We start from the raw sequence: 26,230 nt of genomic DNA, 5'->3' as shown, positions 1-26,230 counted from the left end.
TATAGTTTCTGTGTGATTATTTGGGTCTGGGCAGCCAGGAAACCAACAAGCAGTCTCCATTTACAGATACACCTACAAAACAGTTGCAGAAATGGTTCAGGGAGCACTGCAGAAAAAAGTTACTACCTTTTGCAATGAATTTTCAAGAACCAAAAGATCAGAAAGTTTGATAAGAGAATTTGCCTCCTAGTAATATCAGAAACCACATCCATGAAGTCTTATAAATGAGAATGTCAAAATATGAACTGAACAAAGACACCAATTAACATGCCAAACTAGACAGCCCCTAAGGTCTCAAGTCTACACAAAGCAGCAAAAAGCAACTAAGGATTGCTCTCAGGTATGAGTAATAGTCTCAGAGAAGAACAACAACATCTGTTGTTGACTACCAAATGGCAAATTTTGAAAACAAACAAAGGCAGTAACATAGAAAATGTGGTCACGAATTTCAAAGGTGGGAGAGGTATAGGGGCGTTGAAAGGAAGGAAAGTAAAGGAGAAAATGCTTTAATTTATATTAAAATCCAAAACAATAAAAGAGGAACCTGATGCCTTTGCAGAAGCTCTGGGTTTGGATGCTAGCAACAACATGGTGGTTTATAACCACCTGTAACATCCAGTTCTGAGGAACTGATTCTATCTTCTGGCCTACATAGGCACCAGCACACATGGGAGGCAAAACACTAATATACATAAAATCAAAATAAAATCTTTAAAAATAATACTATTATAATTCTTTTATCATTTGAATTTTGATACAAAAGCACACTAAAACATATTGTATGTCTAGAATATGAATAGTATGGATAGTTATGGCACTGCTAGTATCAATATCATAAAAAGGTATGTGGGAGGCCACAAATATATTTTACTCAATTAAAAATATCTTATATTTTAATACATATTATTATAAAAGGCAATCCATAGTTTTATAGAAATATATATGTTTTGTTTTCTTCCTCAGTTGTAATATGTACAATTATTCAGTGGGATACTACTGTTATCATGCAAATAATACATAACTTAGTGGTAGAGTACTTTTGGAGAAATCTGAAAATTGGAGTAATATGGAAGAACAAAATTAGAAATAGTGCCTAGAAAAGTAAACCTTTTGGCACATCTGGGGATAAAATAGCAAAAAGAAATAGCAGAAACAGGTAAGAACAAAGCATAGCTTAAAGTACAGAATCAAACAATGTGGTATTGCATATAAATATCATTATGATCTACAACAGCATGATGTGGGTGGGAAGTCTTGTAAATATGTTGCTTTTATTGGTTAATAAAGGTGTTTGGCCAGTGGCTTGGCAGAATAGAGCTATACAGAAAAACTAAACTGAATGCTAGGAGAAAGAAAGAGAGTCAAAGAGATGCCATGCAGTTGCCACCAGGGACAGATATGCTGGAACCCTGAAGGTAAGCCACAGCCACATGGCAGATACATGGGTTGTAATAAAAATGGGTTAATTTAAGATGTAAGAATTACCCAGAAATATGCTTAAGCTATTGGCCAAACACTATTACAAATAATATAGTTTCTGAATGATTGATTATTTTGTGTTCTGGGCAGCCGGGAACAAATGAGCGACGACTGACTACAGTAGCGGTTCATCTGAATGGAATTAAATTTATACTGAAACACACAAATTGAGTCATTGTACTATAAATATCCAACTGTAAAGGAAAAATAAAATGACACATTAAAAGAACTTGCAGTAAGTAGAACAGAAATAAGTGGTCACAAGTTAGAAGAGCCCTGTTCCAAATAATCTTTAAATAGACAGTGAAGTGCCTGGATAAAAGAACTTTACATTCTTATTGTTCTGGCTAGTTTTGTGGTCAGCTTGACCCAAGCTGGTTTATTTTAGAAGAGGAACTTCAACTGAGAAAAAGATCCTACGAGACTAGCCTATGGAGCATTTTCTTAATTGATGACTGACTCTATATATTTGGTGCCACCTCTGGGATGGCTGCATCGGTATATGAGGAACACATGAAGAGCAAGACATAGGAACGCATGAAGAGCAAGACATATTTCAGATTCTTGCATTCATGTTACTGCCCAGACTCCTCAGCACTGGAATATGATCGAGAGTTATAAGAAGCAAAGTTTTCCTCCTCAAATTGTTTATGGTGTTTTATCAAAGCAATAGAAACCCAAATTAAGATACTTCTTAAATATTAGAGCTCTTTTCCTAAAAAGGAAAAAGAAATGTAATGTAACTTACACATAAAAAGTGAGGGAACTAATGTCAAAATTAAAAACACTTCAAAAAAAGGGCAAAGAACAAATCCTAAACTCAAAAAATATTAAAAATGAAAAACAGCACTTATATGTAATGAACCCGAAAGTATGCTTCTTAAAATTCATATGGAAAAAAAATAAACAAAATAATGAGTAGTGAAATGTTTACTGATAGTAAAAACATTTTATTTACATACAATGATGGATGACAATCATGCTTAAAGGCATTGGTGGTTCTCGCCTTTAATTCCAGAACGTGGAATGCAGAGGTAGGCAGATCTCTCCGAGTTCAATGCCAGTTTGATTTACAGAGCTGGTTCAAGGACAGGCTCCAAAGCTACACAGAGAAACTGTCTCAGTAAACCAAAAAAAAAATTTGAAAACTTGGCATGGTTGCAGTATTGAATGTTAGCGTGCGCCAGACAAATTCTTGTCTAAAAAGTAAACAAACCAAACACAAACAAGAAAACACACCAAAAAGGAAATTCTCATCCATAATCTTACAAACACAGAGACTGATGATGAAATAAGCTTGATATTTGCTTTAGTTGAAAAGTATTGGTTTCAAATAACTATAAACTATAAATTTCATTTTATGAATTAGAAAATAAAAGCAAGATAAGACAAAAGTACAAGAGTTCTATAGTTTGAAGAATAGGGATTATTTGTTATCTCAATTTTTATACTTACTATTCGTGACAATAGAATAAGAAAAAAACAGAGTAAAAATGACATCTGGAAAACTACCATTATTTAAACATTACAACAAATATCCCAATCTTTATCTTTAAAAGCATAACTAAATTATATAAAAACATAAATAAAATTCACACATAATTTACCTGAATTGTTGCCAGAATCCTCTGGGCACATAGTATTGTAGTTGAGAAGAAGCTAAATGTCCAAAGATTATCTGAAGGTGTTTTAAAACACCAATGTTGTACTCTTTTCTATCTTCTACTTTACTTAATGTGGGTTTGTCTTCAAACTGATGAGGATATCCAAATATATCTCTGGGTTCAACATGACTCTAGGGATTAGCAAAAACACAAAATAATAATGAGCTAACCTACATTTTCAAATACAACAAAATAAGTTTAAATAGAAACTACGTAGGGAATACATTAGTAGTGTCTTAACATTACATTGAATTTCCTGTTTGTAAAACACATTTCAATTTATACGATTATTTATTTCCAGGTGGGCTGTTATGAACCATTTTAGATGTAATAAAATACAATTGGGGAAATGGTATAGTGGGTAAGATAACTTGATGTTACCAGTACAAAGTGAATATAGCTGGATATGCCTTGTAATCCCAGCACTAGGAGGCAGAGAAAGGTAGACCAGACCATGACAACTCTCTTGTTATTTTAAATAGCAGAACTAATAAAATTTCTACTTAGTGAAAATTCCTGACTTAAGGGAGCAACGTAAAGTGAGATAGAGGAAGAAACTTTTCATCGTCTGGCTTCTGCATGTGCATGCATAGCAATCCACCCCACCAGAACACACAGAGTTACTAAAAAAATAATAACATTGATTAACAGTCTAAATTTTAGTCAATTAGACTAGAAAGGAAACAAATGAACACGCGCAGATTATAAAATTTATAGTATTCAGTATCATCTTAAGGAAGCAATACTTTATCTGTGCTTTATATTTCTATGACATGAGAACTACTAACACCTAATATTAGAATATTTAAGAGGAACCCACCACAATTGTTCTAAATGATATAGTCCCTTTGTAGTTATGTGGGCAGAATTCAGTGGTTATACAACTTAGCTGTTTATTGGAAAACTAAGCATCTTTTTATATGCTTTGTCCTGCACCTAAAGTTCATAATATAAAGGAGTATTCATAATCTTGGTAGAGAAGAAAGCATACAAGCAGGCAATATATGGTAGTACAGACAACATGAAACACAACATAACAAATCACAAAAGTGAAACATTTAATTTCAATTTTTATATATTGTTTGTATCATTTACTTGTAGTTAGCATAATTAGATATCTTTATCAGCACTGAATCAACAATCTAGAAGTAGCATGATCTACTAGAATCTCGAAGTTCAAATGGCCATGTATAACCCAAATCCAAAAGAGAAAACATACACAGGTCTCTTATTAGGTAAAATAACCATGCTTTTTCTTCTGCAGAAGACACAGGTTTGGTTCTCAGTACCCAAAGGGCGGATAATAATAGTCTATCACTGAAGTTCAGAGAATCTAATATACTCTTATCGTTTTTGCAGGCACTGTGGTACATTCATGTGGCACGCACGCACACATGCATGCACGCGCGCGCGCACACACACACACACACACAGAGATTATATGTATGTACACACACATACATGCAGGAAAAACTCAAATACACAAAATAAAAGTTTAATAGAACAAAAATCAAAACAAACACCAAAACACAAAACAAAAACCTATCCTAAAATCATGTGACAGAGCACCCATTTGGAAACATAAATGGACTCAGATAGAAAAAAAAAATCTGAGTAGAAAGAACAAGGCTAGAGATTGTCAATTCCAGATTTTAAGATTTATTACCTCTCTACAGAAATAAAAACAAATGGTACTGGCATAAAACAGATACGATGGCATATAAGCAAGCAAGAGTCAAATGAATATACATAACTCCATCAATTTAATCTCTGACAAAGATGTAAAAACACACAGTGAAGAAAAAAAGTGCTTAAAAATCGGGATGTCCCCATGAAGAATCATAAAATCAGGCCTGTACACCTATCATCCTGCACAAGAATAACTCCACATGGACCTAATTTTACCTTGAAACCTGTTAACACTGAACGAAAACACTGGTAATACCTTACATATATAGATAAAGAAATGATTTGATTTTCTGCTTATGATTTTCCAAGAATTAAGGCCAATAATTGACAAGTGGGACTTCATAAAATGAAAAAAAGCTTCTACACAGCTAAAAAAACAATCAAGACAACAACAAAAAATGGTAAAAAGGAACCCACAGAATGGGAAACTTTGCCAGCTGTACATCTGATACAGAATATTCAAATATATACAGGCATCCCTCAAAAAAGTCAAGGAAACAAATGATACAGATATGGGCTATGCATATGAGTAGAATCCCAAAAGACACAAAAAATGGGTAAGAAGTATCTAAAAACAGACAAACCAAGCAACTGACAAACAAAAAAATTACAACCATTCAATAGTCTTAGGAATTATGGAAATATGGAATCCTAACAATGTTGAAACTTCATCTGACATCAGTCAGAATGGCAAAAATCAACAAAATGATCAAAAATTAAAGATGAACAAGATGTAGAAAAGGGGGCATATTCCTTTAATGTTGGCAGGCTTACAAATTGGTCCAGCCACTCTGGAAATCAGTATGGAGAAACCTCAAAAAGTTAAAAATAAATTTAACATGCAATCCAGTTTTCTGTGCCAAATGCCCAAAGAACAATACCCTGCTCCATTAATTTCTACTCTCCTGATGATAGCCAGAAAATGGAAACAACATTTAACCAACAAATAGCTAATTAAAATATGAGACGTATACTATAAAATACTATTCAGCTGTACGAAAACCTAAAATGTAATCAGCAGATAGACATCATATTGATTGACTTAACCTAGACTCAAAAAGACAAAGGCTACACATTCTCTCAACTGGGGTTCCTTGCTGCAAATTGTCAGATGTGAGTAAGTTACTGCAAGTAATGCAGAAACCAGAAAAAGTAAAAGCTGTAAGAATATTTTTAATAAGTGTGTGTATAGTTTATGTTAAGTTATGCTCAATTTGACCTGGCAATGCTCTTCACAAGAGCTATATATACTAGCAAAATCCCAGAAAGTCATGAGACAATCCCTTTTGAGTTGTCCAGGATGCTCAAGAGACTCTCAAAAACAATTTGGGCTACTGCTGTTTCCCTTGGTTGTCTCCCAGAGTTTGAGTGTATGTCTTTATTGCATAAGAAAACATATGGAGGGTCCAACCTGGATTGGGCCTGGAAGCCTAATTGATAAGTACACTAGTTTTCATAGAAAGGAAGGGAAACAATCAAATCGAGCTGTTTTGACTATGAACCACAACAAAAACCAGTGTGACTAGACACCCGTAAAGGTGAAATATCAGCACTGACAACAGGTGTAAGCCATAGCTCTCCACTTGGACTTAACCAATTAACAGGAGGCAAATCATGCCTGGTACTGGAAACCCAGCTTAACTACTTGGTGCTAATTAGATCATGGATCTTAATAAAGAATTTACTACTGACACATTAATAAGCCAGTGTATCTCAAAATTGAGTTCTAAATATTTTTCCTTATACCTTCATCAAAGAAAGGTGGTGGTGGGAGAAAATAGGAAATGATAATTATATTTTAATAAAAGCATAAACAGAATCATGCTAGTTATAAATATTTTTATTATAACTTAACTTCTGTCCACTTTTGCTTCATTTGAGTACATTCAGTGGGTACTGTGTAATATTTCATTTGTATTTTAATAAAGTTTAGAGAGTAAAATAGCTGCACCGATCATGCTTATACACCAGCTCTCACAGTATTTTGAGGATTCTTGGAGGCAGGATTGCCATTTCAGACTGAGGTAAAGGTAAGAGCCAGTTGGCTGGTTGTTCTGCTTTTCTGACCTTCAGGTTGAACCCCAATTTCTGTTTCTGCGTTTTTAATAATCATGCAACAAGGTACTGATTATCTGCTAATGTTTGTTAATGTTATCAGTGAATTATATAGTATTGCTGAAGAAACAGCTCTGTTCCATCAAAAGGAACTAAGATTTGATTAAAACACTAAGGGAACGCTATGAAAAAGGATAGTTTATAAAAAAAATAGCAGGAAAGCTTTACAATAGATTGGGTACACAGTAAGGATAATTGCCGAAAATAGTTAAAAACTAATTATACTTAAGACATCACAGAAAACAGGAATACATCAACTGTATTTGTTTGAGGGAAGAACATAAAACAAGTAAAATTTTCTATTGTACTTTCCAATCTGTAGTATATAATGGGGTATTATAATACCCTAGACGCACCAAATCAGACATTATTCTACCACCAGCATCAAAGACAGTAGAGGATACTATTAAAAGTATAACAACCTGAGAGAGAACTGGGAATACCTGGTTTTAGGATTTGGAAAAATAATACAAAAAGTGACTGAAGCTTACCTTACTGTCCTGCTTTTCATCCTTGAATGTATCATTTATATTACTCCCTATGTTTTCAATTGAAAGAATACTATTCCTGATAAGAGGAATCATGTATAGTTGCTGGATCACTGAGTTCATATAACTCAGCATTTTTGAGTCCCACAAATCCTTTTGGTGGGCGCGGTCCAACAGGTGGTAGATATTCCCACTCAGTAAGTGCTTCACAAGCTGAGAGAAGAAAATAAAATGTTTACAGCAAGAAAGTGATGCTTCTAATTTACAACTCTTTTAGGCTAAGAAATTACTATTAGGAACTTTTTATTTTAAAAAGCACAAGATTTGGAATACTAAAATTTTCCTTTAGCAATGAGTCAAACTGATTTCATAATTTTATTGACATTACTTCTATATTTCTTAGAAATATTAGTATAAGATAGGATTGCATATTATTTAATATTTTAATAATTTAGTGTTATATAATAAATTTATACTGCATAACACTAATTAGGACTATATACTAAATTTCTGTAATTTAGTAAGACAATAATTTAAAGAATAAACATTAAAAATAGTTTGTACTTTTAAAAATTAGTATGCTCACAGAATGGTTTTGGTGCACACCTTTAATCCCAGCACTCAGGAGGCAGAGGCAGGTGGATCTTTGTGAGTTTGAGGCCAGCCTACTCTACAAATTTAGTTCCAAAATAGCCTCAAAAGCTACAAAGAAACTCCGTCTCAAAATACCAAACAAAAACAGACCAAACAAACCAAACCGAAACCAAACAAAACACACCCCAAACCAACCTTAGTATGGTCAATTTAGTATGAACAGAACTATACAGAAACAGTCCAAACGTCTTAGTTTTAAATATAAAATCACTTACCTTCAAGCCACAGTTCTACTCATAAAAAAAAAGGTTCTTCCACATAAATATTTACTGTTCCTCATAATAAAGTGAAAAATTTATTTTGCTCTCTGGAGTAGTGGCCCTAAACATTCCCAATGCTGATACCCTTTATTTAGTTCAGTGGTAACTGCCTCAACTATTTCATTGCTGTGTCATAGTGTGATTTTGCTATGCTTGTGAATTTTAAGTATCTGTGTTTTCTGGCAGTTTTATGAAACCTCTGGAAAAGGAGCATTTGATCCATAATGGGGTCCTGACCCACAGGTTGAGAACCACTGGTTTAGATCTAGCTTTATAACAAGGGAAGTAGATAGTAAAACTGAAATTACTGTGAGAACTATTATTTTATATGTCCAATACTTAGCAAAAATCCAAAAGCAATTTAAAAATCATCAAAAATCTGTAAATTACAAAAATTAAAATATATTAAATTGAAATTCATACCATTAATAGTTATAATCAGACCTCTAGCTGAGCTTATGCACACCTTTAATTTCAATACCTGGGCAGAGGCATATTGAGCTCTATGAGTTCAAGGTCAACATGGCCTATTAGTAAGTACCAGGCCTACTTAGACCCTGTCTCAAGAAAAACACCAACAAAACAAACCAACAAGAATCAGACATCAAGATGCTGCTAAATATATTAACTATAAAATAAAGTTGAGAATATTGCATTTACTACATCTCTACTTATATGGGGTGGGAAAAATCAACCTAAGCAGATATAATGTATAGGTGTGTGTGTGTGTGTGTGTGTGTGTGTGCGTGCGCGTGCGCACACACGTGTGGCTATCTGTATGTATACATGTAGTATATGTACAACTTGCATATCCCCATTACTAAAACAGGAATATGGAATACATGGGAAGTTAACAGTTTTTGTATGCATTTTGGTATCTTTGAAAACTAGCAATGCAAAAAGCATTTTCTGTGCAGCAATGGTTTTACCCAGAAAGATTTGTTTCTTGTACTTGTTTAATAAAATGCTGTTTGGCCAGTAGCCAGGCAGGTGGTGTGACCAGGCTGAAAATAGAGGTGGGACAATGAGAACAGGAGAATTCTGGGAAGATGAAAAGTCAGTCTGCAGTTGTCAACAGACACAGAGCAAGTAAATGAGAATGCCTCACTGAAAAAGGTACCAAGGTGTATGGCTAACACAGAAAAGAATTATGGGTTACTGTACAATGTAAGAATTAGTTATTACAAAGCCTGAGCTAATTTGTCAATCAGTTTATAATTAATGTAGACCTCTGTGTGTTTTATGGGACTGAACGGCTGTGGGACCAGGAAGGACAGAAATCTCTGTCAACAAGTATCAGAGGAAAAAACAAATTCTGACAAATAAGTTTTTCATTACAAGTTCATTATAAGTTTACCACAACAAAGAATTTCAGCATTTATTTAATAATATAAGAACAAAAGGTATAACAGAATCTATGACAGAATTTCAGGTCTTATATTTCTGTTAAATAATGTAACAAATTTAATAAACTATCATGCTTTTCTACTAAAATGAGTTCATGTTTTCATTATAATTAAAATTATCTAGCCCCATGCTCCATTCCACATGATTCAAAACAGAGAGCTTGCTATACTGCCGAGTGGCCTTCTTTAACTTCCTGTGGATAGCACTGTGGCTGGCCTCAAATTCATCCTTTTCCTCCACTCTTCCCAGTCTTAGGATTATTGGCATGCAGCTCTAAGTTTAGCTTGACTTTCCTTTTAAGTTTAAAACTCTTGTAAAATCTTCAGAGTCACTTCATGGAACTCTGAGGGCATGGAAAGCATAGTAAGTCACCTAAATATTCTCTTTGAACCTTAAAAATAAGCCTATTCTCAGAACTCAAGAAACATTAAATGACCTCCATAGTAGGGTATGAAATTCTTTCCAATATCTTGTGTAAAAATATTTATATCTGTGGCATTTATTGTTAAACTTTATTATTAAATTACATACAACACTTGTGATACTTTCAATAATGTAATTTTTCTGTTTGCAGACATTTTAATTTTAAACACTGGAATACTAAGAAACAATAAAAAAACTTTACATTTTACTTACTTGTTCTTGTTGTGCTTAAATAATACATTTCAGTCAAACAATTTACTATCTGATTAAGATTCCTTACACAGCCAAAAGCCAAGGCTACGAGTAGTTCAAACCCAGCATTAACTGTAGTTGGTGAACCACAGACTGGAACAGCTTGCTTGGCTGGCAGTTCTCCACTACTCATATATTGGAGGTAAGCTTTAGATGCAGGAAAGATGAAATCATCAATTAGTTCCTAAGGAGTTAAAAAAAAGACATTGTCCATTATTTTATATTTTATATTTATTACATTATAAATATATTTTTAGAAAAACAAATCTCTTATAAGAAATTACTTTTGTAATTTGACATTTAACTACTTAACTCAAAAAGCAGTTTCAGAAATCCTAACAAGACATTAATAAAACAAAGTAATTAATGAATACCAATTTTCTAGACAAAACAAGTGACGAATCATATACTAACTTTAAGTTCATTTTAAATATCAACAAAATACATCCCAGTTATACAAAGCACAAAAAAGATCACCAAAAACCAAAAAAACAAAACAAGTATTTTAAGAAATTCTCACTGTCAACACAATCCTGGGAAGAATTCAGATGTAGCAAACAGCAAATCTTATACAGCTGCTTAGTGATCCTATATTCTATCTGTATTCTTTTGTATAATTATGTTTATTAACAGTTATGAGCACCCTTTTTATTATCATCTCTTGCAGCAAAGGTCTTGGGAAAGAACAAACCAAGAGTCACTGAAAACTGTGTGTGATAAAATCCATGACATCACTAACCCTGTTTCCCATATGTCCCCAGAAGATAGTCATTAAATGAAAAAAAAAATCACAGCATATTTTTGGAAAAGGAGAACACAGAGGCACCCAAATGATAATGATAGTCCATTTGGGGGTGGAACAAGAAAGTTTGGAGTAAATACACTGTATACATGAATGAAACTATCAAAGAATAAAAGATTAAAAAAATTGCAAAGTAATTCAAAACTTTAAAAATTAAGGATTTTATTAAGATAAAGTTTTTTAAAAGATAGGCTTTTTACAAGAATTTTTTAAAGAGAAAAAGAGAAGGAGAGAAGAAAAGAGGAAGAGGGGGAGAAGAGAAGGGGAGTGGAAGGGAAAGAGAAATAACAAACATGGGTGAACAGAAAGCAGGGAAATCAAAACATGCAAAAATATTTTAATAAGAGAAAAATAATAAAAGCTGGCTTAAACTTCAGCTTAACAAAAAATATTATTTTCAAAGATATAGCCTATTAATGAGTTTTATCAAAAACATAGTAACATATGAAGTGTTTCAACAGTTTGCTTTTTCTTCCTTTGGATAAAGAACTCACTTGTGTATCCTTTTGGATGACACGGAACCTTGCCTACCTTAGCCTCTGGAATCCTAGAAAGAAGCATATGTGTCCTCATGTTGGTGAATAGTTCAGAATTACAATTTAAAAATAAGGAGTTGAAGAACATGGTTTAGTAGGTAAAAATAATCTGATTTCAAAACCCTAGAACCCATGTAAAAATGGGCGCAATATTAAGCATCTACAATCCAAGATTTACTAAAGCGTGGACACGCAGAAGAGGACAACTCCAGGAAGCTTGTAGGTCATCTAATGTGGTGTATTTGGTGGTGAATAACAAGGAGTCTCAATTTCAAACAAGGTGGAAGGCTACACATCTACCCCAGTATGCACACACCTGCACTTATTCATACAAACACACACAAAAGCAGTTGAATTTAGAACTTACTTTAACAAGATTAGTACCTCCTTTTTCACAACCAATATGGTATTTTTTCTCTGGAGTTTGAAAGGCTAGTAACTCTTTTGTTACTCCAAGATGGCCTTCCAAGATCGGATCTTCAACACCTGCTTCACCTGAGTCTTTAACACAATCCTACCAAAGAAAAAAATAATACCAGTCTAACCTATGAGGATAAACAAAGGGGCAGGAAGTCACAATTAAAAAAAAAGCTCTAAGAATGCATGTATAATTTCTCTGTACAGATAGTTATTTTGAAGTTATACAATCCCAGGGAAAGAGAAATTTCTATGGCAACAATTAGAATTTGAGGTCACAACTGTCCTTTAATATTATAAAGTATAAACAGGGCGGCTAGATAACGAAAATGGGTTATCTAGTACCAAACAAAATAATGCTGGTTCAGTTAACTTTCAGCATTTTAAGGCTTTACATACTAATAGAATAATGCCTATTTTAATGACAAAATTTTGAACTACAGATTATATAAAATATATAATTTGGTAAATTTAACATTCTGAATAAAAATAAACTAAGAATAATACCAGTAACATAAAAAATTCAGTGTAATTTGTAATCAGTGTAACGCATTAGGTTTAAATAGCATCTGGGAATTGTTGTAAGATCTTGCCTTAAAAGAAAAACACCCCTATCAAACCTAAGAACCAACATATGCCCTAAATGGTAGCACTGTAATTCGCAAACAGGCCAGTAATACCAAAATAGATATAATCAAACAGCAAACTAACAAGTTTCAAATTCATTTAAGCAAAATAAGATGTGTTTTCTGTAAGTCAACTCCAAGAAACAACAGTTTGTCTTTGTAAAATTTTTGTTGGATATTTTAAATAGTATTTCATAATGCTCATACTTATTTCCTACTTTTGAGTGTTGAAATTAAAGAGAATATGATCATGTCTAGTTTGTTCACTTTTGTCTTCAAAGCAGAATAAAATCTCAAAGTTTTAAAACCTCTGAAATCGTTAATCTTCGTTATCAATTTTCTTGGATTCAGAAGTGTCCAAAAGTGTGAGGTTTTGCATAGAAGAAAGTATGTCCTGAATAACAACTTTAACATTCTATAGGATAGAAGACTGAATGAAATAAGTGCAGAAACAAGAAATCCACAAACAGACATTTTCTCTGCTTTAAAGCCACCAGTAGATGTGTGGGCTATGCAACATACTCATACTAACACAGTAGTTCATCTTGTCTCAGACACAAGAAAATGAATGACTGTGGCACACTTCAACTGAAATTTCTAAAATGGTGACCAAAACTCATCGATTCCTCCCTAATTTTCATAGCAAACACATTCTGCTTTAATTACAAAAAGCTAACATATCCTTCCTTTAAAGTTAATTTAATAATAAAATAATCTGAATATTATTCATCTTACCCTAACCCTTTTGAGCCAGTCAATTTCATCACTAAGAAGAACATCAGCATTGGGTACAAGAACACTGCAGTTGTAAGCATGAGTGAGAAGACGCCTCAAAAGTGTGAAGTATTCTTCTGAATATTTCCCCCTTTCTGTTGTGACACTCTGAAATATTAACAAACACAAACTAAAACTGTGATCATTAATGACTTATTTGTCAAAAAAAGTCTTAATGTTTGTAATATCATATCTATTCCTATGGAACATGAACTAAATGAAATAAAAGTTGTAGTTTATCTTTGAATATCCCTCATTTTTAAGAATAAATATATTGACAGTTCCACTAAAATTGTCTCACCCCCAGAATGGTAAAGAGTAGAGTAATGAAGAACATCAGAGGTTTATGTCCCATGCAACATCTGGTACACATTAAGAAGAACTGCTCCTGTGCCAACTGCCGTATAGGTCTGTAATAATATAAGGCAACAAATATACATTAACCCTTAATTAGTAGCAAATAAGGAGTTTAAGATATTTGCAGAGTTAAATCTCCTAACATTTATATAAAAGATAAATACTGTGATAATTTACAACTTACAATCTATTAAAATATAAGTATTACAAGTCAAGGATGGTGTAGAATTATGTAAAAGAGAGGCACAAAAGAGTATGAATAGATTTTATTTCATTAAGAAGCAACCCGACCCAGAGGAAGCAATCTTCACCAGACCCAGAGTGGGACAGAACCATCTGCTAGGACAGAAAGCGAACAAGCTCCACCGGAGAAAATCCAGTCCTGGGACATTGGCAGACCAGGATTGAGCTAGCAATCTGACCCAGAGACAGCCATCTCCAACAGAACAGGTACAACTGCAAACCAGGGACTTCTGCAGGAGGGGGATCCAGACCAGGATTTACAGAAGCAGGTCAAAGCCAGCAACGTATGCCAAAGTAGGCCTGAGACAGAAAACTCCAAGGGAGCAGAAAAAAAGCACAGGAGAACTGAGCTATCTCCAGGAACACCAAGTAACCAATAGGGTAACTAGAACTGTGACTCTGAGAGTACCACGAGGAACAACCATCTAAACTTTGGACTCAAAGGCACCTAGACGATTATTCAACAGAATCTCAGACATCTCCAACCATACGCACTAGAGGAAAAGATCAGTAGAAAAGGTAAGATCACACGCTACAACACAACACCAGTAAAACCTACAGACCCTACAGCAGCAAGACCTAAACAACCAAATATAGATAAACCAGAAAAAATAACCTAAAAAAAATAACTTCAAGAGAATGTTTGAAATTCTTAAAAAGGAAATGAGAAATTCCCTTAAAGAAATCGAGGAAAAGACAAACAAAAAATTGGAAGATATCAGCAAATCACTTAAAGAAATGCAAGAAAAAGAAATCAAACATGTGAAAGAAACTATTCAGGATTTGAAAACTGAAATAGAAACAATAAAGAAGACACAAGCTGAAGGAATTATAGAAAGAGAAATCATGAGAAAAAGATCAGAAACCACAAACGCAAGCATGAACAGCAGAATACAAGAGATGGAAGAGAGAATCTCAAGTGCTGAAGAAATAACAGAGGAAATAGACTCCTCAGTTAAAGAAAATATTAAATCTAACAAAAGCTTAACCCAAAATGTTCAGGAAATATAAGACACCATGAAAAGGCCAAATCTTAGAATAACAAGTATAGAAGAAAGAAAAAAAAATATTCAACTCAAAGGCACATAAAATTGATTTAACAAAATCATAGAAGAAAACTTTCCCAACCTAAAGAAAGATATGCCTAAAAAAAAAAGAAAGAAAGATATGCCTATGAAGATAGAAGAAGCTTACAGAACACCAAAAAGACTGGATCCAAAAAAAAAGTCCGGTCGCCTCATAATAATCAAAACACTAAACATGAGAGTAAAGAATATTAAGAACTACAAATAAGTTACAAAGTAACATATAAAGGCAGACCTATCAGAATTACACCTGACTTCTCACTGGAGACAATGAAAGTGTTATGCAGACATTGAGAGACCACGGATGCCAGCCCAGACTATTATACCCACCAAAACTATAAATCACCATAGAAGAACAAAACAAGATATTCCATAAAAAATCTTGATTTCACCAATACCTAGCGACAAACCCAGCCCTTACACAAAATACGAGAAGGAAAACTTCAACCCAAGGAAGATGGCAATCATCGGTCATTAAAATTCCTTAATGTAAATTGACTCAACTCACCTATAAAAAGGCACAGGCTAACAGATTGGATAAAAAAACAGAATCCATCCTTCTCTGCATATAAGGAACACATCTCAACCTCAAAGACAGACATTGTCTCACAGTAAAGGGTTGGGAAAAAATATACCAATAAAATGGTCCTAAGAAACAAGCATTTGTAGCTATCCTGTTATGTAACAAAATAGACTTCAAGCTAAAATCAGTCAAAAGAGACAAAGAAGGTCATTTCATATTAGTCACAGGAAAAATCCATCAAGAGGAAATCTCAATACTGAACATCTATGCCCTGAATACAAGGGCACCCTGATATGTGAACGAAACCCGTCTAAAGTTTAAATCATACATCAAATCCTACACAGTAATAGTGGGAGACGTCAACACTCCACTCTCACCACTAAGCAGATCAATCAAAAAAATGAACCGAGAAATAACAGAACTAACAGATATTATGACACAAATGAACTTAACAGATATTTATAGACTATTCCATCCAAACATAAAATATACCTTCTTCTCTCAACCTAATGGAACCTTCTCAAAAATAGACCACAGTAACAAAACAAACCTATAGAAATACAAAAAATTGGAATAACCCAATGTACCTTATCAGATAATCATGGTTTAAACTAGAAGTCAAAACCACTACTAATTCCAGAAAACTCACAATAATAGAAGTTAAATAATGCTCACCTGAATCATCAATGGGTCAAGGAAGAAATAAAGAAAGAAATTAAAGACTTCTTAAAATTCAATGAAAATGACCAAACAGTGTACCCAAATTTATGGGACACAATGAAAGCAGTGTTAAGAGAAAAGTTCATAGCACTAAATGCCAACATATAGAAGCTACAAAAATCTCACACTAGAGAATTAATAGAACATTTGAAAACTTTAGAACAAAAAGAAGCGAACTCACTAAACAGAACTAGATGGCAGGAAATGAGAGCTAAAATAAAATAAAAACAAACAAAAAAAGATACAAAGAATCAGTGAGACAAAGAGCTGGTTTTTCAAGAAAAATCAACAAAATTGACAAACCCTTATCCAAACTAACCAAAAGGCAGAGAGAGAATATCCAAATTAACAAAATCAGAAATGAAAAGGAGGACATAACAACAGAAACAGAGTAAATACAGAGAAATCATTAGGCCGTATTTCGAAAGCCTGTACTCCACAAAATTGGAAAACTTAAAAGAAAGAGAAACTTTCTGGATAAATATTCCTTACCAAAATAAAATCAAGACCAGATAAGCAAATTAAACAGACCTAAAACTGCTAAAAAAAATACAAACAGTCATCAAAAGTCTTCCAACGAAAAAAACAAGCCCAGGACCAGATGGTTTCAGGTCAGAATTCCACAAGACTTTCAAAGAAGAACCAATACTCCTCAGATTATTCCACACAATAGAAACAGAAGGAACATCGCCAAACTCTTTTTATGGATCCACAATTACCCTGATACCCAAATCACACAAAGACATTACAAAGAGAATTACAGACTAATCTCACTCATGAACATTGATGCAAAAATACTAAACAAAACACTGCCAAATCCAACCCAAGAACACATCAGAACCATCATCCACCATGACAAAGTCGGATTCATCCCACAGATGCAGGAATGGCTCAACATATGAAAAACTATCAACATAATCCACCACATAAACAACTGAAAAATAAAAACCACATAGACATCTCATTAGATGCTGAAAAAGCATTTGACAAAATACAACAACCCTTCATGATAAAGGTCTTGGAGAGAGCAGGGATACGAGGAACATACCTAAACGTAATAAAGACAATATATACAATGGAGTACTACACAGCAGAAAAAAATACGACATCTTGAAATTTGCAGGAAAATGGATGGAACTTGAAAACATTATTTTGAGTGAGGTGACACAGACAAAGATAGACAATTATCACATGTACCCACTCACAGGTGGCTTTTAAACATAAAAAGAAAGCCGGATTACCAACATCAATTCCAGAGAACAATGAGGACACTAAGAGAGACTTACATAGATCCAATCTACACGGGAAATAGAAACTAGAAAAATACAATATCTCCTGAGTTAATAGGAAGCATGGGGACCTAAGAGGAAAGGTTGAAGAAGTAGGGGAGAGGCAGGGAGGGGAGCACAGAAAAATGTAGAGCTCAATAAATATCAATTAAAAAAGCATGGTGGTGATATTTATATTGATTGTAGATGACATGGTGTGTATCTTTAATTGATATTGTATAAAATAGATGGTACTATATCTATAAATGTATCTTTATATAAAATCTGGAAAGTTTGTGCTTGTCATTGTGAGTTTGGAAGGGTGGTATTAATGAGTACCTTCAATAAGACCAATGTGTTATAATAATCTGGGTCTCAGAATCAGTGTACTATCCTTGTTTGTCCTTCATAATAAAAAAAATCTCAAGATTCACCCCAAAGATCCACAAATTCACAGGACTCTCCCACATTATTAACAACATTTCCACTCAGACCTATATACATCCACCCTCTGGATGGAGCTAGAAGCGCACTGTAACAGCCCAGTGGTCTTCTGTCTATATGATTTTATTTCATCCAAACTTTAATGTTCAGACCCAACTGAGGTCCACAACTCTTCTTTCCCAGCCTGTTTTGACTACAACAAATGCAGAGCTGACAAAGAAAATCAATATACCTAGATCTCATCACATAAATAACAATATGAAAAAGCCAGTGTCTCCTCTCCAAAACCAAAATGTTTGTCAACAAGAATTCCTAAATTCTAGAACACATTTTTTTTGTTTTTACAAAATTTTAAAGTATTGTAAACTTACTCAAATAATTCAAGAAATTTAAAGACACAACAAAATAACTCAATTAAAAACAAAAGAAAACCTGAGTAATAACCAAGAAAACAGAAAGAAAATTAAAGAGACATTAAAGATGCAGACAATTGCTATAGGAATTCCCACTGCCAGTAAGTAGCTTTTCAGTTACCTGCCCACTTGGGCGTGGCCTCTTATACTATAATTGCTAATGTAAAGCAGGTGTCTAGCCTCTTTTCCTGATGTGGGATTCTACTGATGATACCTGTTCGAGCAGAAGACTATAATCTGTTGAGTCTACCCTTAAATAAATAACTCTGTATTCTCAATTCATAGCTACTATGGGATTTCTTTTAACCATCTGTCTTCATCTGGTACCCCACATGGACTGGTTTAATGGCCTAACCAGTTCAGAGCCCAGAAAGTCTTGCACCCCTACCAGTTTGGCTTGCTTTTTTTTTTTTAACCTAAACTTCTTTTTTTAAACCCAGACAGAGTGGAGCTAACTACATTTGGTGACTTGGAAATTTCCCAAGCTCGAATGCCTCCCCTCACCCCACTGTGTAACAACTTGCCTAACTTTTAGTTTGTGCTCCCAGCTCCTGAGTTCTGGGCTTCTTGCTCCATTTACAGTATTAATTGCTTTTAATTCGTCAAGCAAAGCATATTTCTCAGTATTTCACCAGCACCAAAGTGAAAAAAAAAACCACTCAGGACAGTTCACAGCACCAGGTTGCGCTGCTAGTAGCGATTCTGCAACCATGACACCTGCTGGACAATAAGGATTATCACACCTAAAACAATTTAATGGACCTCATAATAGGTAATTAATAAATAAACATGTAATGAAAGACATTACCATGTAAAATTTTAGTACCTTTTTTGCTTATACTATGGATTGTATTCTGCAAGGCTTATATGGTTATTGTTATACATCCATTTATTGGATGTTGAGACTCAGTTTTCTTCTTCATATTATATCCTAAAGAAAATGATTTGATAACAGCCAAGAATGAGGCACTTTAGAAATGATACTGTCTATAGACTAATAACGAACAGCTAGCTGACAGGATTAATACCATTGAAAATCAAAAGTTACCTGAGGGAAAAAAAAACTCTTGAAAAGGGTAACATTAATTTGACAAAATTGAATCCATGTAAAAGGGTACTAAAAAATTATCTGAATGAATACTGTTGAATTTGACAATCAAAATTTGTTAACAAGTTATGGTTATGGTTAGCAGATAGAGTATTTCTCCAAGAAAACAATCTGCATGCTATCCAAATGATGTCCAAGGAAGAGATGTAATCTTTAAAACAAAGTAAAATTTCAGACCTTAGAATCACATGTGAAGAATGAGGACCAGAGGCTAGGTGCCTCAATGAAACGACGAGAAATATATACAGGACAAGAGATTCAGGCATTGCAAAAGACAATAGTAAAAAGATTTGAAACAATTAAGGAAATTATTGGAGCTGATGAGCTGGGAAAGAAGGCACAAGGACAGGGTGCAACATTGCCAGTAGTTGTCAGACATGACTTACCCTGGATTTAAGCTGCCTACCCTGCAAGTTCTAAAGGTCCAAAGCATCCAAAGAAGATAATATGGATACCTATAGGAATGAATGATCTAAAAGAAATCAAGCAAGCTATAGTAACTTACAGCTTACATTCCACATTTGTTAGGGAGCTGGTAAAGACATGGGCTTCTAGCATTAGATGCCCCATGACTGGCTTCAGTTATTTTCAGCAGTCCTAGATGACGGGCCTCAAATGATGTTTAAATGTTATTTTAGGGAAGAGGCTCAAATTTTAGAACAGCAGGGAAAAGCAAAAGGACTTGAGACTTCCAAAGATCAAATTCTTGGTGAGGTCACTTATGCTGACCCACAGGCTCAAGCTCTTTATGATGAAAAAATTTTGTTCCTATGCCACAAAGCAGCCTTAAATGCTTGGAACAGGATTTAAGAACTAGGAAAAAGCCCTTTGGCCACATAACATCTCCCAGCTCAGCCTGTTCGGTAGCTGGGACCGAATCCAAAGTGGGAGGGCGGTAGTTCCTTTGTCTCAATAGCCTGCCTGCAGCAAGCAAGGTGGGCCCTTTGTGTACGAGCTACCCAAGCAGCACGGAGATCCGATATGGGCACCAGGAAAGCCAGTATTGGGGTGAGTGAGTTTCTGACTCGCGGCAGCAGCCCGGGACAGGGAACTCAGATGTTCCTCATCCCTCCTACACTTCCTGGTCTTCATGCAGGGGATATACTGCCCGACACTTCCTCTCTCTTCCTATCCCACCCAGCTTGCATCCAGAACCCTCCGCCTTCTGCCTCCCTCCCCTCTTTGGCCACATAACATCCCCCAGCTCAGCCTGTTCGGGCCCTAGAACCAAATCTGAAGCAGGAGAATGGTAGTTCTTTGTCTCAAGAGTCTGCCTGCAGCAAGCAAGGTAGGCCCTTTGTGTACGAGCTACCCAAGCAGCACGGAGATCCAATCTAGGCATCAGTAGAGCCATCAGTGGGGAGTGGCATCACTGGGAAGGTACATCAGTGGGCAAGGAGACCTGATCCTGTAAAAGAAGATCCATAGGGGACCATTTGGAGGAAGAGATGGGCAGGTGCCAATGCAAGGATTCACCCAACAATCTGAAAAACAACATGAAACCACCAGAACCCAGCGACCTCACAACAGGAGGACATGAATGCCTTAATCAAGAAGAAGCAGAAAAAATTGACTTTATGAAAGTGATAGAGGCCCTTAAACACCATGTAAAAAATGCCTTTATAGAAAAGGATGAGAAGTATAACTGAAAGTTTGAAGAATTGAGTAAGTCAGTGAATGATACCCTAGGAAACCAAGGAAAAACAATCAAGCAGATAATGGAAACAGTTCAAGACTTGAAAAATGACATGGAGGGAAGGAAGAAAACGCAAACAGAGGGCCGGCTGGACATGGAAAATCTAGGTAAATGCATAGAGACTACAGAAACAAGCATAACCAGCAGAATTCAAGAGATAGAAGAAAGAGTCTCTGATTCTGAAGATACCATGGAGAAAATAAACGCACTGATCAAAGAAAACAGCATTCCAACAAACTCTCATCACAAAACATTCAGGAAATATGGGACACAATGAAAAGACAAAACCTAAGAATAATAGGAGAAGAAGTGCAGCTCAAAGGTCCAGAAAATATATTTAATAAAATTATAAAAGAAAACATTTCCAACCAAAAGAAAGATATACCTATGAAGGTTCAAGAAGCATACAGAACACAAAATAGGCTGGGTCAAAATAAAAAAAAAAACCCTCGCCATATAATAATCAAAACACAAAGCATACAGAATAAAGAAAGAATATTAAGAGCTGCAAAGGAAAAAGGCCAAGTTACTTATAAAGGTAAACCTATCAGACTTACACCTGACATGAAACCATGAAAGCCAGAAGGTCCTGTATAGATGTACTGCAGAAACGAAGAGACCATGGATGCAAGCCCAGACTACTATACCCAGTCAAGTTATCATTCACGATAAACGGAGAAAACAAAATTTTTCAGGATAAAAACAAATTTAAACAATATGTACCCACAAATCCAGCCTTACAGAAAGAAATAGAAGGAAATCACTAACAAGGACTCCACAATAACTCAGATATCTAGAGACCCTTCACAAACACAACCCGAGGAAGGGAAACACACAAACTCTACTACCAAAAAAGTGACCGGAGTTAACAATCACTGGTCATTAATATCACTTAATGTCAATGGATTCAACTCACCAATAAAAAGGCACAGGCTAAGAGACTGGATATGAAAACAGGTTCCAACATTCTGTTGTCTACAAGAAACACACCTCAACCACAAAGACAGGCACCTACTCAGAGTAAAGGGATGGGAAAAGGTTTATCAAGCAAATGGACCTAAGAAACAAGTAGGTGTGGCCATACTAATTTCTAACAAAGTGGACTTCAAACTAAAATCAATCAGAAGAGATGGAGAGGGACATATTATACTCATATCAGGAACAATTCATCAGGACGAAGTCTCAATCCTGAATATCTATGCCCCTAAAATAAAAGAACCCAAGTATGTAAAAGAAACATTGCCAGCCATCAAACCGCACACACTAATATTAGGAGACTTCAACACTCCTCTCTCACCAATGGACAGGTCAATCAGACAGAAACCTAACAGAGAAATAAGAGAATTAATGGAGGTAATGAATCAAATGGACTTAACGGACATCTATAGAACATTCCACCCAAATAGGAAAGAATATACCTTCTTCTCTGCAGCTCATGGAACCTTCTCAAAAATCGACCACATAGTCGGTAAGAAAGCTAACTTACACAGTTACAAAAAAATATTAGTAACCACTTGTGTCTTATCGGATCACCATGGATTAAGGTTAGAATTCAACAACAATGCTACCCCCAGAAAGCCTACAAACACAATGAAACTGAACAGTCAACTGCTGAACCACACCTGGATGAAGGAAGAACTAAAGAAAGAAATTAAAGTCTTCCTTGAATTTAATGATCTTACTACAAAAGCCTGTATGTCACAAAACTGGGAAATGTAAAACAAATGGACACGTTTTTAGATAAATACCATATACAAAAGTTAAAACAGGACCAAGTGAACAATATAGACGAGATCCGCGCGTTCAGGGTGGTATGGTGGTAGACCAGGTGAACAATCTAAATAGACCTGTTAGTCGCAAAGAATTAGAAGCTCTTATCAAAAACCTCCCTAACAAAAAAAGCCCAGGACCAGATGGTTTCAATGCGGAATTCTACCAGAACTTCCAAGAAGACCTAATACCTATACTTCTTAATGTATTTCAAAATATAGAAACAGAAGAGTCATTGCCAAATTCCTTTTATGAAGCTACAGTTACTGTGATACCAAAACCACACAAAGACTCAACCAAGAAAGAGAATTACAGGCCAATCTCACTCATGAACATCAATGCTAAAATCCTCAACAAAATACTGACAAACCAAATCCAAGAACACATTAGAAAAATTATCCATTATGTTCAAGTAGGCTTCATCCCAGAGATGCAGGGCTGGTTCAACATAAGAAAATCTAACAATGTAATCCAGCATATAATTAATCTGAAAGAAAACAGCCATATGATCATTTCATTAGATGCTGAAAAAGCATTTGACAAAATTCAACATTCCTTTATGATAAAAGTATTGGAGAGATTAGGGATACAACGGTCATACGTAAATATAATAAAAGCTATTTACAGCAAGCCGACAGCTAACATCTAATTAGATGGAGAGAAACTCAAAGACATCCCACTAAAATCAGGAACACGAAAAGGCTGTCCACTCTCTCCAAACCTCTTCAATATAGTGCTTGAACTTCTTGCAATAGCAATAAGACAACATAAGAAGATCAAGCAGATGTGAATTGGAAAGGAATAAACTTTCATTATTTGCAGATGATATGATAGTGTATATAAGCGACCCCAAAAACTCCACCAAAGAACTCCTACAGCTGATAAACACCTTTAGTAATGTGGCAGGATACAAGATCAACTGCAAAAAATCAGTCGCCCTCCTATACACAAAGGATATTGAAGCAGAGAGCGAAATCAGAGAAGCTTCACCTTTCACGATAGCCACAAACAGCATAAAGTATCTTGGGGTAACTCTAAACAAGGAAGTGAAGAATTTATTTGACAAGAACTTTAAGGCATTGAAGAAAGAAATTGAAGAGGATACCAGAAAATGGAAGGATCTCCCTTGCTCTTGGATTGGGAGGATCAACATAGCAAAAATGGCAATTTTACCTAAGGCAATTTATAGATTCAATGCAATCCCCATCAAGGTCCCATCAAAATTCTTCACAGATCTTGAGAGGACAATAATCAACTTTATATGGAAATACAAAAAAAAAAACCCAGGATAGCCAAAACAATCTTATACAATAAAGGAACTTCTGGAGGCATTAACATAGATAATAGTTTTCAAACTCTGTTACATAGATACAGCAATGAAAAAGCGTGGTATTGGCATAATAACAGAGAAGTCGACCAATGAAATCATATAGAAGACCCGGATTTTAACCCACAAACCTATGAACACCTCATTTTTATGAAAGGAGCTAAAAGTACACTATGGAAGAAAGAAAGCATCTTCAACAAATGGTGCTGGCACAACTGGATGTCAACCTGTAGAAGAATGAAAATAGACCCATATCTATCACCATGCACAAAACTCAAGTCCAAATGGATTAAAGACCTCACTATCAGTCAGAACACATTGAACCTAATAGAAGAGAAAGTTTGAAGTACCCTACAACACATGGGCACAGGAGATCGCTTCCTATGTATAACCCCAGCAGCACAGACATTAAGGGCAACATTGAATAAATGGGACCTATTAAAACTGAGAAGCTTCTGTAAATCAAAGGACACTGTCACTAAGACAAAAAGGCAACCCACTCACTGGGAGAAGATCTTCACCAATCCTGCAACAGACAAAGGTCTGATCTCCAAAATATATAGAGAACTCAAGAAACTAGACTTTAAAATTCTAATTAACCCAATTAAAAAATGGGGCACTGAACTGAACAGAGAATTCTCAACATAAGAAGTTCAAATGGCCAAAAGACACTTAGGGTCATGCTAAACCTCCTTAACGATAAGGGAAATGCAAATCAAAACAACTCTGAGATATCATCTTACAGCTGTCAGAATGGCTAAACTCAAAAACACCAATGATAGCCTTTGCTGTGACGTTGTGGAGAAAGGGGTACACTCTTCCATTGCTGGTGGGAATACAAATTGTCCAACCACTTTGGAAAGCAGTGTGGCAGTTTCTCAGGAAATTCGGGATCAAACTACCCCTGGACCCAGCAATACCACTCTGGGGAATATACCCAAGAGATGCCCTGTCATATGACAAAATCATCTGTTCAACTATGTTCATAGCAGCATTATTTGTAATAGCCAGAACCTGGAACCAACCTAGATGTACTTAATTGGAAGAATGGATGAAGAAAGTATGGAATATCTACACATTAGTGTTGAAATACGGAGCGGCGGGCTGTGTCCCGCCACCCGGCTAGCTTTACCCAAAATAATTACACGGAAACTGTATTCTTTTAAACACTGCCTGACCCATTAGTTTCAGTTTCTTATTGGCTAGCTTTTACATATTGATATAACCCATTTCTATTAATCTGTGTAGCCCACGAGCTGGCTTACCAGGAATGATCTTAACCTGCGTCTGTCTGGAGTGGGAGAATCATGGCGACTCCCTGAATCAGCTTCTTTCTCCCAGCATTCCGTTCTGTTTACTCCGCCTACCTAAGGGCTGGCCTATCAAATGGGTCTAGGCAGTTTCTTTATTAATAAGAAATCACTCCCACATCACATTAGAGTACTACTCTGTGGTAAAAAAACAATGACTTCTCGAATTTTACAAGCAAATGGATGGAAATAAAAACACTATCCTGAGTGAGGTGTCCAGACCCAAAAAGATGAACATGGGATGTACTCACTTATAATTGGTTTCTAGCCATAAATAAACGACATTGAGTCTATAATTTGTGATCCTAAAGAAGCTAAAGAAGAAGGTTAACCCAAAGAAAAACACAGTTATCCTGCTGGATATGGGAAGTAGACAAGTT

General features: G+C 35.2%; 1 protein-coding gene across 1 annotated transcript in view; it reads right to left on the bottom strand.

The window, feature by feature from the left end:
• LOC121443765 (probable ubiquitin carboxyl-terminal hydrolase FAF-X) overlaps positions 1-26,230 on the bottom strand; it is a 143,037-nt gene that overhangs the window by 32,572 nt on the left and 84,235 nt on the right. The window contains 7 exon segments of the mRNA XM_041645561.1: positions 3,087-3,274; positions 7,439-7,565; positions 7,567-7,648; positions 10,393-10,615; positions 12,137-12,283; positions 13,548-13,694; positions 13,888-13,996. Coding sequence (XP_041501495.1) covers positions 3,087-3,274; positions 7,439-7,565; positions 7,567-7,648; positions 10,393-10,615; positions 12,137-12,283; positions 13,548-13,694; positions 13,888-13,996 — 1,023 coding nt within the window.

The sequence above is a fragment of the Microtus oregoni genome, unplaced genomic scaffold, assembly GCF_018167655.1.
Source record: "Microtus oregoni isolate MIOR12 unplaced genomic scaffold, Mior012 000113F_000, whole genome shotgun sequence".
In the NCBI taxonomy this organism is placed as follows: domain Eukaryota; kingdom Metazoa; phylum Chordata; class Mammalia; order Rodentia; family Cricetidae; genus Microtus; species Microtus oregoni.
This window is presented reverse-complemented; position numbering and strand designations above follow the sequence as displayed.